Source organism: Anopheles maculipalpis, chromosome 2RL, assembly GCF_943734695.1.
Source record: "Anopheles maculipalpis chromosome 2RL, idAnoMacuDA_375_x, whole genome shotgun sequence".
Taxonomy (NCBI): Eukaryota; Metazoa; Arthropoda; class Insecta; order Diptera; family Culicidae; genus Anopheles; species Anopheles maculipalpis.
Genome location: NC_064871.1, coordinates 67,594,284 through 67,606,478, shown reverse-complemented (window position 1 = coordinate 67,606,478; position 12,195 = coordinate 67,594,284). Strand labels below are relative to the sequence as shown.

At 45.2% G+C, this 12,195-nt stretch overlaps 4 protein-coding genes across 8 annotated transcripts in view; 2 read left to right on the top strand and 2 right to left on the bottom strand.

The window, feature by feature from the left end:
• The window catches only part of LOC126568794 (chromatin-remodeling complex ATPase chain Iswi-like), a 157,806-nt gene extending 146,743 nt beyond the window's left edge, over positions 1-11,063 (top strand). The window contains exons 1-3 of one of the 2 annotated variants that reach the window (XM_050225426.1): positions 7,071-7,124; positions 7,390-9,972; positions 10,614-11,063. In XM_050225426.1, the coding sequence (XP_050081383.1) occupies positions 7,071-7,124; positions 7,390-9,972; positions 10,614-11,063 (3,087 nt within the window). Of the gene's footprint in view, positions 1-7,070; positions 7,125-7,389; positions 9,973-10,613 lie in introns of those variants that run through there. The other variant, XM_050225427.1, reaches the window with a different exon arrangement.
• LOC126568810 (exportin-2) overlaps positions 1-12,195 on the bottom strand; it is a 487,296-nt gene that overhangs the window by 184,305 nt on the left and 290,796 nt on the right. The window lies entirely within an intron of this gene.
• LOC126556007 (WD repeat-containing protein 43) lies at positions 797-3,040 on the top strand. The gene is made up of 4 exons (XM_050211164.1): positions 797-2,040; positions 2,109-2,344; positions 2,427-2,576; positions 2,716-3,040. Exons 1-4 carry the CDS (start codon positions 856-858, stop codon positions 3,038-3,040), a joined length of 1,896 nt encoding a protein of 631 aa, XP_050067121.1. The 5' UTR covers positions 797-855.
• Positions 4,311-7,029, bottom strand: LOC126567416 (SWI/SNF-related matrix-associated actin-dependent regulator of chromatin subfamily A member 5-like). Its single transcript, XM_050223639.1, has 3 exons — positions 6,970-7,029; positions 5,961-6,403; positions 4,311-5,874 (listed from the first exon to the last, which is right to left on the bottom strand). Exons 1-3 carry the CDS (start codon positions 7,027-7,029, stop codon positions 4,311-4,313), a joined length of 2,067 nt encoding a protein of 688 aa, XP_050079596.1.

Genomic DNA, 12,195 nt, shown 5'->3' with positions numbered 1-12,195 from the left:
GTAAAATCTTTCCGGCAATGCGTCGAGCGTTCGACACGGTCGGTTAGATCCACCAACTAACAGAAAATCCACCCTAATATCAGTTCCGGAACGTCGGGTAGGTTTTGGAGCAAGACAAAAATGGCGATTTTGGTTGTAGCACCGACGATCAGACGTATGCACGCATATACACACACACAAGCCGACGAAACGTCTCCATCGACAGCCGATAATCAGACGTATGGACTGTCAAATTCGTTTTGCATAGTGGGACGGCTTCCCCAATTGTACAAAGTTATAAAATTTTGATAATTTACTGCCTTTCATTCAATGCAAAATAAATCGATCGAATCTAGCATTATTCGTGAACAATTTATTAAAAGTAAAAAAGCTATATTTTTTTATTTATGTAATATGGTTACAAAAAATAACATTTCACGCCATCTACCAATTTAACGCATTAATTGTAATTTTTCTAACGTGGCTCATAGTTTGAATTGTACAGTGGATATTTATTTCAAGCTATTTCAGCTGGAATGAAATGGCTCAGACAACTGCTAAAAAGAGGTTATTATGGTGGAGAAAATTGTATCGGTTGATTTTGGATTTTATCTGCCAATTTAATGAAAAAAGCCTTCCGCTCGTATAATGATAAATTTATCAGATTTTGTTTTCCGATAATTGTCTATTGGGACGAAACGTATTTGTTTAATTTGCCCTGGATGTCTAATTTTGCTCATTGGGTCATCTTAATACAGTCGTGATGATTTTGACATTTGACAATCAACACAGAGTGGGACGAACACGCTGTTTTTCGGCATTTTGAACTCCGCATGTTATTTACAGGTGTAGAAAAGTTAATAAAACGTTCCAAATATGTTTAGCGTGTCGCGGGAGTTTTCACCCTGTGGGAAATATTGCGCCTACATAAGCCAGCAAGGTAAATTTGTCGTGCACGATGTGGAAACGAGCGCGGTATATCAGGTCTACACGCCGAACATGCACCTGAACGTGCCGTGTACCAGCTTCGCCTGGATACAGGTTGGTGAGGGTGAAAAAAAGTTGAAGAAAAAATCAAAGAAAGCACGGTCAAGTCTGGTGGAAAATGGAACCAATGTCCAGCTGATGGTCGCATTCGGCACAAGCAAGGGTGGTGTCGCGTTCTATAACCTCGCTACGGCTACAATCGAGCGTACGTGCAAAGGTGATGGCCACACGGCTCCCATCACGGCCATTTACTTCAATGCCAGCCACAATCCGGATGCACTGTACACGGCCGGTGCCGATGGTAATGTGATCGAGTGGAGCATTAGCCAGTGCAGCCAGCAGCGAGTGCACCATATCGGGGTGGAGAAGTTAACGTGCGTGCTGGCCCATGCTGACACGATTCTAACCGGTGCAAAACAGCTCAAACTGTGGAATACCGAAAACGACACACTAGAACGTACCTTGATTGGACACACTTCCAATACACAGCTGCTGCAGCTGGTAGCGCTGGATGCGGACAATGTGTACGTACTGTCGGGATCGGTGAACGATCGCAACTTGTCACTGTGGTCATTGAGCGACGAGGACAGTACTTCGCCAGTTTCAACCTTTGCACTAGACGATGTGCCGGAATACGTTTCGCCGAAGGTGGTCGATCGAAAGTTGCATCTGATTGTCGTCTCGCGGACAGGCGTAGCACATTATTTCGTGCGCGATATGGGTAAGCTGACCGTGAAGCGGCCGTACAGAGCGTCCCACACGTTTGAAATAGCCGTTGACACGGTGAGCACGAAGAAGCAGGCGGTCGATCGGTTGCCCGTGTTTGTCGCTACCGTGCAGTACTCGGCACAACAGGAACAAATACTGCTCGGGTACGGGTCGGAGCTGAGTGTACGCTTCGAGCATGTGCCCATCGAGGAAGACGTCAAGATGAACGTGATTATTCGCGAGCCATTGAAGGTGTTGGAAGGCAAAACGAAAGAGGGAGAGCTGAAGTCAAAGACACCTATTATCGATAGCGATGATGTGGAATATATGAATCCGACAAATTCGAACAGAAAAACCGTTAAGGAGGTACATGAAGCATTAAACTTCGGTTTATTTTCCTTATGGTATATTCTCAATATTGTCCCGGTTTTCAGGTGGAAATTCCCATGGAAGTTCGTTTGGAAAATCTGTCAACGCCCAAGACAAGCTCGAAAAACATGATCCATCTACTGGTGCAAGGACTGCACAGCCGGGACGCGACACTCTTGAGAAATGTTTTTGCGGTAGACGATTCCGACATGGTACAACAAACACTGGGCCGATTACCACCCCAATATGTGGGTGCGCTACTGAACGAACTGTCCCACATGATGCAGATGAAAACGATGCAGTACGTCGTATAGCGCGACTGTCACTCTATATCCTTCGTAACTTTTAATAATCCGTCCCGCTTCTTCTTTCAAACATTGCAGCGTAAAAACGGCCGTTTGCTGGTTGAAACATTTGATCAACATACACGCAAGCCAGCTTATGGCACTGGGTTCGTCTAATCTGCTTGCCAACTTCAGCACCTGCCTCGGAATCATCGAGTACCGTGTGGAACATCTGAATTCGCTTTCCAGGTATGTTCGGTGAGGGCAGAAAAAGGTGCAGTCACACACACACATACACACACACACACACATACACACACACACACACACACACACACCCACACACTAATATAGCGGATCATAATACTGTCTTTTACAATTCTCACAGATTGCGTGGCAGATTGGGGTTGCTGATCGATCAGATCGATCGAAGCAAAAATCAGGCAGCAAATCTGGACGATAAATCGAACATGAATGTGCTGGTATATCAAGAGGGTGACGATTCGGACGTAGACTCCATGCTGGAGAAGGACGATACCGATCTGCCCGGATCGTCTAATGAGGAAATGTACGACGAGGATGACGACAACGATGGCGACGAGGACGAGGATGAGACAGCGTACGCGAACGGGAACGATTCTCGTGGGAAACAGCGGCGAAATGGATATTCCACACAGGACAGTTATAGAGAATCGATGGAAGTATCCGATTGAGTAGAGTAGTGCTGGTCCATACATGAAAAGTCCTCTCGGGAGCATTGTTGGTACAATAAATGTACATTGTATGCTGTATTTGAAGTAGTGGTATCGATGGTTTATGTTTTGTACAAATCTTATTTGTTTGGTGTTCTAAATTAAGGAAAACGCCACTTTGATACCGATATCAAAGCGGCATTCGACAGCTTGCGAAATAATCTTCTACAAGCAAAGCTTCTTTTGGTCGTTCACCTGGTAAATTGTTGTGGGACTACTCCCTGTTTGGTCTTAAAATTAAGAGTTACTTCCGTAAAGTAAAGGTCTAGGAGAAGAACGAAGAACGAAGTCGTTCAACGAACACGTTAATTTTGTCGTAAACAAAGCAAATAGATTTCTGGGTTTCATTACCAGAATGGCCTCTGAAATTTTTCAGACGCTTTTGGTTTGATGGCGTTGTATTGTTACTGGGATCGATCCGTCTTGGAGTATGCCAGCGTTGTCTAGACCCCACCTGGAGTCACCATTATGCAGAGAATCGAAAGGGTGCAGAGGAGACTCTTGTTTAATTCGCTGCCGTATCCTCGGTTTAAGGGAAATTGGATCCCGCCATTCAAACGCGCAGTTCTACTTCTTTGGCTTTATCCTTTGACGTTCTTTCTTTTCTATGTTCCTGCACTTCGTCTCCGCGATAGACCTCCTTTCTGGATTCCTTCCATTCTAGGAGCATGTGCCGTATTTAAACGTGTGCACCATCGGTTTGACTACAACCTCCCAATTTTCCACTTCCGCTCAAAATTTCCCATTCTAATGACATGACATTGGTGCCATTCTAATGACTTGACCAGCGAGGGCCTGGCGTGTGTTATAGTGAGTTCATCCTACTGCTCGTAGATCTCGTCGTTGTCCTTGCACACATACGGGGCCAACAATATTTCTGAGTATCCGCAAAGGGGCGGCTCGGTGGTGTAGGCGACAGCGGCTCCGGTCTTTAAACGGCAAGCCGGAGTTCAAATCCCATCCGGACTGTCCCCCCGTAGTGAGGACTGACTATCCAACTACGTGGTATCGGCTAGTCTAGTAAGCCATTTCGATGGCCGGCGTCGTTAAGCCAAGAAGAAGAAGAAGTATCCGCAAATTAATGAGTATTTATTTCGTTTCTAGGACAGTAAACATAAGAACAGACAAATGTTAAACATCTCACATAATACTGGACAATAATTAAGAACAAATACACAGGTAACACATGAACCACACTCCAGCTATCTTCCTCGCACAAAATTATACTACACTAAAATTGTTGTACTATAAAGGAGCGTCGCAGGCGTTTTGTCGGCAGAGGACTGACAATCTCCTCCTGCTTTCGCTTATTTTTTAGCTGACTCCGGGTCAGGAATGAGTCTAGCTGCAAATCGCATGGTACGCCCGGTATCACTATCTTACAATCTTCCTGCAAACCGGAATGCTTGGTATAAGGCCCATCCAGCGGACCCATCGCACGCAACAGCTCGTCCAGCTTTTCGTCGATCGCCACTGGATCAACCAGCCCTTCAGTCATCAGTGATTTACGCTGATACTCGTACGCAGCTTTAAACAAATGGCTGTCCGGGCCTGCGGTCTTGGCGCGTATTACCGACTCGTCCAGCAGTCGTTTGCGCGAGGAATGATGGTACAGCAGCTCATCAATACTGCCCCGAACAAGGAACCGAAACACGTGCACCTTTCTCACCTGCCCAATCCGATGAGCACGGTCCTCCGCCTGAAAGTCCATCTGTGGATTAAAATCCATGTCGTAAAAGATGACTGTATCTGCCGCCATCAAATTGATGCCCACACCGCCGGCCCGGGTCGTCAACAGGAAAACAAACTTAGACGAACCGGGCCGATTAAACTCGTTCATCTGCTTCTGGCGATCTTGGTTGTCATTTTCTCCCCGCAACACACAGTGCTCGTACTCGCGCCAATCGCAATAATCAATCAGTATATCCAGCACCATCGAGTATTGGCTGAATATTAGCACTTTGGAACCGCGTGCCCGCAACCGCACCAGCAGCTTGTCTAGCAGTATCATTTTCGAGCTGCAATTCACGATCTCATCTGTAACGAAGTTCGTTTGGGAGTTCTCCGCGCCCGGTATCAGGAATGGATGTTGAATCACCTTTCGCATGTGTATCATTGAATTCGATATATTGTACGGCTTCATCTGTCCATCCCCGCCCATCGTCTGCACTTCCCGGTTCAATACTTTATGCGTCCACAGGCACATCTGCTCCGTCGGTGGCAGGTAAATGTCGATGTGCACCTTCGGCGGAATGCAGGAAGCAGCCACGTCTAGCTTGGTGCGGCGTAACATCAAAAATTTGAGCAAATTCTTCAACCGGATCGTTTGCTGATTTGCAGGATCGATGCAGTCCTTCTCCGTGAACCAGGCATGAAAGTTGTCCGCATTGTTGAAGAACGTTGGCAACAGCAGATTCAGCAGTGCCCACAGTTCGTGCAGATTGTTGTGTATCGGTGTACCGGTCAACAGTACCATACTCTTGATTTTGCAGTTTCGCAGCAGCTTAGCACTTAACGTTAGTTCATTCTTCGCCCGATGCGCTTCATCGATTATGGCATAGTGGAAGTTAATGCGTTTGAATATTAAACTGTACTGGTTGATGAATTCGTAAGAAGTGACGGCCACATTCCACGAACATTTCGGATCGGCCAGTTTAGCCAAGATCGGTTTTTTTTGCTTGCCGATTGCATGTGCATGCAACACTTTGGCGGATGGTAGGAAACGCGCAAACTCTTGCATCCAGTTGAAAAGCGTTGAAAGCGGTGCCACAACCAGAAATGGTCCCTTCAGATTGCTAAAATGGCAATTGCAAAAAAAAAAAAAAATATTGATCAGGAACCGGTTCCAAAAGTGTCCACAAACTATGTAAATGCTGCTCACCAGACATTGATTAGATAGCCGATCATGGAAATGGACTGTATCGTTTTGCCAAGTCCCATCTCGTCGGCCAGTATGCCGTTCAGATTATTGTTGTGCATGGCAATCAACCAATTCAAACCGTCCACCTGGTAGTCGCGCATCGTTCCCGTAATGAATGATGGCGATTCCGTGAATTTTTTTCCGTCTACATCGTTGTTGTTGGTGACATCGTCCGCTCGTTTCAGGTTTTCTATGGTTTTCAACTGCTTTTTTCCCTCTGCCTTCTGACGCACATTGTGTTTTATTTTGCCATTCGCTTGATTGAACTTGGCAAACCCAGCAAGCTGATTTTCGAGCAATTCTAGCTGCAAAAGACACTTGCGTTGCAACTCCTCCTCGAATATGGCACTCTCTATCCCTTGTTCGTCATCCGGTGACGGAGTGGAAGAAGTTTCGGGTGATAGCTGAAGTAACAAGATTTAACGCTTGCAATTTGCATGAAAAAGGTTGCTTTCATTATTTATTACTCACCATTTTTGCTTTGCAAACTAATGCACGATGTGGATTCCCTTACAAGAACAAACACGTACCGCGGCTTGATGCTAACTGTTGTCTGTTGCTGTGATCGTTTGGCGCGAAAACTGTACAGGACTCTCAGACGATTGAATCAGACGATTGCTTCATCCAAATTTCACAACTTTTGAAAACATCCAACAGGAGCTGAATAATGCTTCTCAAGATTAGGGGTAAGTGGTAGAAGAATTTGTTTATAGAATTTAAGTTCCTGTTTGCTGGTGGAAATCCAGGTTGTATTCAAAATTTATGAAGAAAAAAAGTAATTTTTTTATAAAGTGAGAATATGTTTGGTAACACTGTCCTAACGTCTTGCACATGAGAACGGATCTATACAGCACAGTCCGTTGCTTCAAATACCTACCGTCAATGATTTGACAGTAGGTCTTCAGCCGTGTAGACAAGAGCTGCGCAGCTCAAAGCAAATAAATAATAAGAACATAAATGTTGCGCTAACTTTGTGTTGACTGCCGTAGGAAACAAATACAAATGATTGGGAAACACCGGCATCGTTCATTTAAAGCACCCTCAATAATAGTAAAACACTAGCTTCACACCATGTCCAACGAGGAGGAGAATGCCGTAGAGGCAACGGACACAAATGAAAACTCGGTAAGTGTTGTTTCCTGGGACAGAAACCTAATGCATATGAAAAATTAAAATCGGGTTCGATGCAGCAACGGGCAATCTAGCAGAGCATTGGCTGATGATGGATGTTGTTGTTTGATGGAAAAAGCTTTGGCAAGGAAAAAACAGTGGCTTAACCAGGACAACAAGCATTCTGCCTACGATTGTGTTAGAATTTTCATATACTAATTGGCGACTAACACAATCATTTTCCATGCATTTATGCTTTTTCGTTCTTCTCTTGGTTTAGAATGAATCCAACTGCGACAGTACCTCATCGCACATAAAAGAACCAGACTATGATGCAACGTTGGAAACCGACCGCGGCAAGCGGTTTGAGTTTCTGCTCAAGCAGACGGAGATCTTTGCCCATTTTATGAACTCGGCACCAAGCAAGAACAGTCCACCGAAAGCTCCGCGTGGTCGCAAGCCAAAAGTGGACAAAAATGCTGATCCGGGTGATCATCGGCATCGCAAGACGGAGCAAGAAGAGGACGAAGAGTTGCTGGCGGAAACTAACCAAAAGGCTAAGACATTGTTCCGCTTCGAAGCTTCCCCGCCGTACATTAAGGCCGGCGAGATGCGTGACTATCAGATCCGTGGCCTGAACTGGATGATTTCATTGTACGAGAACGGCATCAACGGTATTTTGGCGGACGAGATGGGTCTGGGTAAGACATTGCAGACTATCTCGCTGTTGGGATATCTGAAAAACATTCGGAACAATCCTGGACCGCACATCGTGATCGTGCCGAAATCTACACTCCAAAACTGGGTGAACGAGTTTGAACGCTGGTGTCCATCCATCCGTGCAGTGTGTATGATTGGTGATCAGGAAACGCGTAACATATTCATCCGGGACGTGCTGATGCCCGGGGAATGGGATGTTTGCATCACTTCGTACGAGATGTGCATTCGGGAAAAATCCGTGTTCAAGAAGTTCAACTGGCGTTACATGGTTATCGACGAGGCGCATCGTATCAAGAACGAGAAGTCGAAACTGTCGGAAATTTTACGTGAATTTAAGACGGCAAATCGCTTGTTGCTGACCGGAACACCGTTGCAGAACAATCTTCACGAGCTGTGGGCGCTGCTTAACTTCTTGCTGCCGGACATTTTTAATAACGCCGAAGATTTTGATAGCTGGTTCGATGCGAATCAGTGTTTGGGAGATAATTCACTGATCGAGCGTCTGCATGCCGTGCTGAAACCGTTTTTGCTGCGTCGTCTAAAGTCTGAGGTCGAAAAGCGATTGCTGCCGAAGAAGGAGGTGAAGATCTTTGTCGGACTGTCGAAAATGCAGCGCGATTGGTACACGAAGATCCTGATGAAGGACATTGATGTGGTGAACGGAGCGGGCAAGGTGGAGAAGATGCGTCTGCAAAACATTCTGATGCAGTTGAGAAAGTGCACCAACCACCCGTATCTATTCGATGGAGCGGAACCGGGTCCACCGTACACGACCGACTACCATTTGTTGGAGAACAGCGGCAAGATGGTGGTTCTCGACAAGTTGCTAAGGAAACTGCAGGAGCAAGGATCTCGGGTGTTGATCTTCAGCCAGATGACGCGTATGTTGGACATCTTGGAAGATTTTTGCCACTGGCGAGGCTATCACTACTGTCGACTGGATGGACAAACGCCACACGAGGACCGTTCGAACATGATCGCCGATTACAACGCGGAAAACAGCACTAAGTTTATCTTCATGCTGTCGACACGTGCCGGTGGATTGGGTATCAATTTGGCCACCGCAGATGTGGTCATCATCTACGACTCTGATTGGAATCCACAGATGGATCTGCAAGCCATGGATCGGGCGCATCGTATCGGGCAGAAGAAACAGGTGCGCGTGTTCCGACTCATCACCGAGAACACGGTGGAGGAGAAGATTGTCGAGCGGGCGGAGGTGAAGCTGAAGCTGGACAAGCTCGTAATTCAACAAGGTCGACTGGTGGACAACAAAACGAACCAATTGAACAAGGACGAGATGTTGAACATCATTCGTTTCGGCGCGAATCACGTGTTCCAGTCTCGCGATTCCGAGATCACCGATGAAGACATTGACGCTATTCTTCAAAAGGGCGAGGAGAAGACACAGGAACAGATGGCAAAGTTGGACAAGCTGGGTGAAAGTTCGCTGCGCAGCTTCACGCTGGATGCGGAGAATCTTGAGAACCGATCGGTGTACCAGTTCGAGGGTGAAGATTATCGCGAGAAGCAAAAGCTGCACACCCTTGGATCCTGGATCGAACCGCCAAAGCGTGAGCGTAAGGCAAACTATGCGGTCGACGCTTACTTCAAGGAAGCTTTACGTGTAGCCGAACCGAAAGCACCAAAAGCGCCTAGACCACCGAAACAACCGATCGTACAAGATTTCCAATTTTTTCCGCCAAGACTGTTTGAGCTGCTCGATCAGGAGATCTACCACTATCGTAAGACGGTTAACTACAAGGTGCCGAAAAACTCAGACTTGGGTACGGAAGCGAACAAGGTTCAGCGTGAGGAACAGCGCAAAATTGACGAAGCCGAACCGCTCACGGAAGAGGAACTGGCCGAGAAAGAATCGTTACTAACGCAAGGTTTTACCAACTGGACAAAGCGAGACTTCAATCAGTTTATTAAGGTGAACGAGAAGTACGGTCGGGATGACATGGAGAATATATCAAGAGAGGTCGAAGGTAAAATGCCCGAGGAGGTAATGGAGTACAGCACGGTATTTTGGGAGCGATGTCACGAACTACAGGACATCGATCGCATCATGAGTCAGATAGAGCGGGGGGAGGCAAAGATTCAGCGTCGTGCATCGATCAAAAGGGCGTTGGACAGTAAGGTAGGCTACTTCAAATTAGTGTTTTGCGTACTGAGTAAGAGTGAGTGAGAGATTTAAATCTTTCTAATAAATGCCTTAAACAAACTCCTCACAAAGAGTTTATACAACTCTTTTGGGTTTCGAATCGCAAAGAGTGTTGAAACTCCTTTGGATATCGCTATTATCTATCTCACTCCCAAGGAGTGAATAGTCGCCAGAGCGATTCGAATCGTAAAGAGTTTTTTAAACTCGTAAAGGATTTGAATCAACAGATAGTATTGAAAGCGAGTTGTCATAGCTTTTATAAGAGGCGTGACGTCATTATGAGAGGTAATAAGTTTGGGGCCGTCTTCTGCCTCGTTATAAACATTCCCCAAAGAGTTGTTAAAAGAATCAAATCCCAGGCGTAAGTGAGTAAGAGTGAATTGATTCCTTGAAAACAGTTGATATTCTCATCACTACTTCAAATAGTCGACTTATCAAGGGTATTTTTTTTCCTCGTTTATTTATAGAGGCTTTGGGTCTTAAAGACTACATTCGCCTCTCTACTGTATAAAAAAGTGGTATAATCTAATACAAAACTATTGCAGGTGTTTCTGAAATACTATGGAATATCAAGGGTGATGATTAATGATTAATGCATTTTTTTCAACATATTTCAGATGGCAAGATACCGCGCACCTTTCCATCAGCTTCGCATAGCGTACGCCAACAATAAGGGCAAAAATTACACCGAGGAGGAAGATCGCTTCCTGGTGTGTATGCTGCACAAGCTCGGATTCGATAGGGAGAACGTGTACGAAGAGCTACGGGCGGCAGTACGCTGTGCTCCACAGTTTCGCTTCGATTGGTTCCTGAAGTCACGGAATGCTCTTGCATTACAGCGCCGTTGCAATACACTCATTACGTTGATTGAGCGCGAAAACCAAGAAATCGAAGAGAAGGAGCGATTAGAGAAGAAGAAGAAGACGGGTGGTGCTAGTATGGCTGCTGGAGGGGGAGCTGTTGGTGGAGGAGGTGCTGGAAGTGGAGTGCCAAAGCCAAACCAAAAACGCAAAGCCGATGGCAATCCCGTTACAAACGACAAGAACAAAAAGAAGAAAAAATCCTAAGTAGCTATTGGAGCTGTTGGCTTGAAATTCGACAGCTGTCGAGAATGGTTCAAGCTGTTAGAATAATGATTTATTTTTAACTAACATAACACTATTAACGATCAATGGGATTTTGAATCAAGCTAGGAAGATTGAGAGAGCGGAGAACAGGTGACACATTCCGCACTAGGGGGAAAAATTAAGAATACTTCGTCCTGCGACATCCTCCCATACTGAACGATCTGAATTTAAATTCCCCAGCATAGTAATCAAACCTCGATTATCTCTCTGCATGAGTGTATAAACCGCTTAAGGTTGAAAATAGGAAAAAAATGAAATATGTCGTCCGTATTTACGTCCTGTAGTCTTCAATCAAGGAGACATGTCAATCATCACTGTCTTAGTTGATAAGTTTTACCTCCTTTGCTTTACTCATACAAGTCGAAAGGTCCATACTAATCGCATTTGTTTCAAGTACGAAGTCTGGTGGAACGTACGTGAATGTGTTAATCGTAAGAAAGGAGCAGAAAGTAAGCTATACAGTAAAGTTCAACTAGTGTAGTACGAAAAGACAGCTTATACAATTCAGTATTGAACCAGTTTCACGTAACTTAACCCGTATTTCGTAAATGAACGTTTGGGATTGATTGTACAATGATTCCTTATTAGAGATGAATCGATTTTTAAATTATCAAACCTCTGCAGCTCTGTAAAGCTGTTTCGCTAATTAGACGAACAATCGTTACTTAAACGAATAGTCAGTTAAGCTGCTACAGCCAGTACTTCTTACTCTATGCGTGTATTTATTGTAAGCTTCAGTAGAGATTATGACGCACTTGTGATGGCGACGATTAATAATAGCTATAGATCTGCCGATCGCTCAGGATCGCAAATAAACTTTTGCCCAGTCATAGAATCTGGCGAGTGCTGAAACTTATTCCGTGTGCTTGTTTCGTTTTCGATTCGTATGTTTTCGTATGTTTAAATACTGCTAATGAATAATAACTGGCTGGCTGATAGTCTCTCTGACAATCCGCGTGGCGTCTTCTTCCTAAATCGCGTATCCACTAATCGCTCAAATGTGATGTCCTCCCTTTCAAAACTCGAAATTTCTTATTCCTGGCCCTGACGACATCCAACCGTCTATCTTTAC

What these genes read in the sequence shown, in the direction of transcription:
- LOC126556007 (XM_050211164.1), top strand. Translation starts at nt 856, where the DNA reads ATGTTTAGCGTGTCGCGGGAGTTTTCACCCTGTGGGAAATATTGCGCC. An exon ending in ACAGAAAAACCGTTAAGGAG is followed by an intron (nt 2,041 to 2,108) that starts GTACATGAAGCA and finishes CCCGGTTTTCAG; the next exon opens with GTGGAAATTCCCATGGAAGT. An exon ending in CATCTGAATTCGCTTTCCAG is followed by an intron (nt 2,577 to 2,715) that starts GTATGTTCGGTG and finishes CAATTCTCACAG; the next exon opens with ATTGCGTGGCAGATTGGGGT.
- LOC126567416 (XM_050223639.1), bottom strand. Translation starts at nt 7,029, where the DNA reads ATGAACGATGCCGGTGTTTCCCAATCATTTGTATTTGTTTCCTACGGC. An exon ending in CCTACGGCAGTCAACACAAA is followed by an intron (nt 6,404 to 6,969) that starts GTTAGCGCAACA and finishes TTGTTACTTCAG; the next exon opens with CTATCACCCGAAACTTCTTC. An exon ending in GGCTATCTAATCAATGTCTG is followed by an intron (nt 5,875 to 5,960) that starts GTGAGCAGCATT and finishes TTGCCATTTTAG; the next exon opens with CAATCTGAAGGGACCATTTC.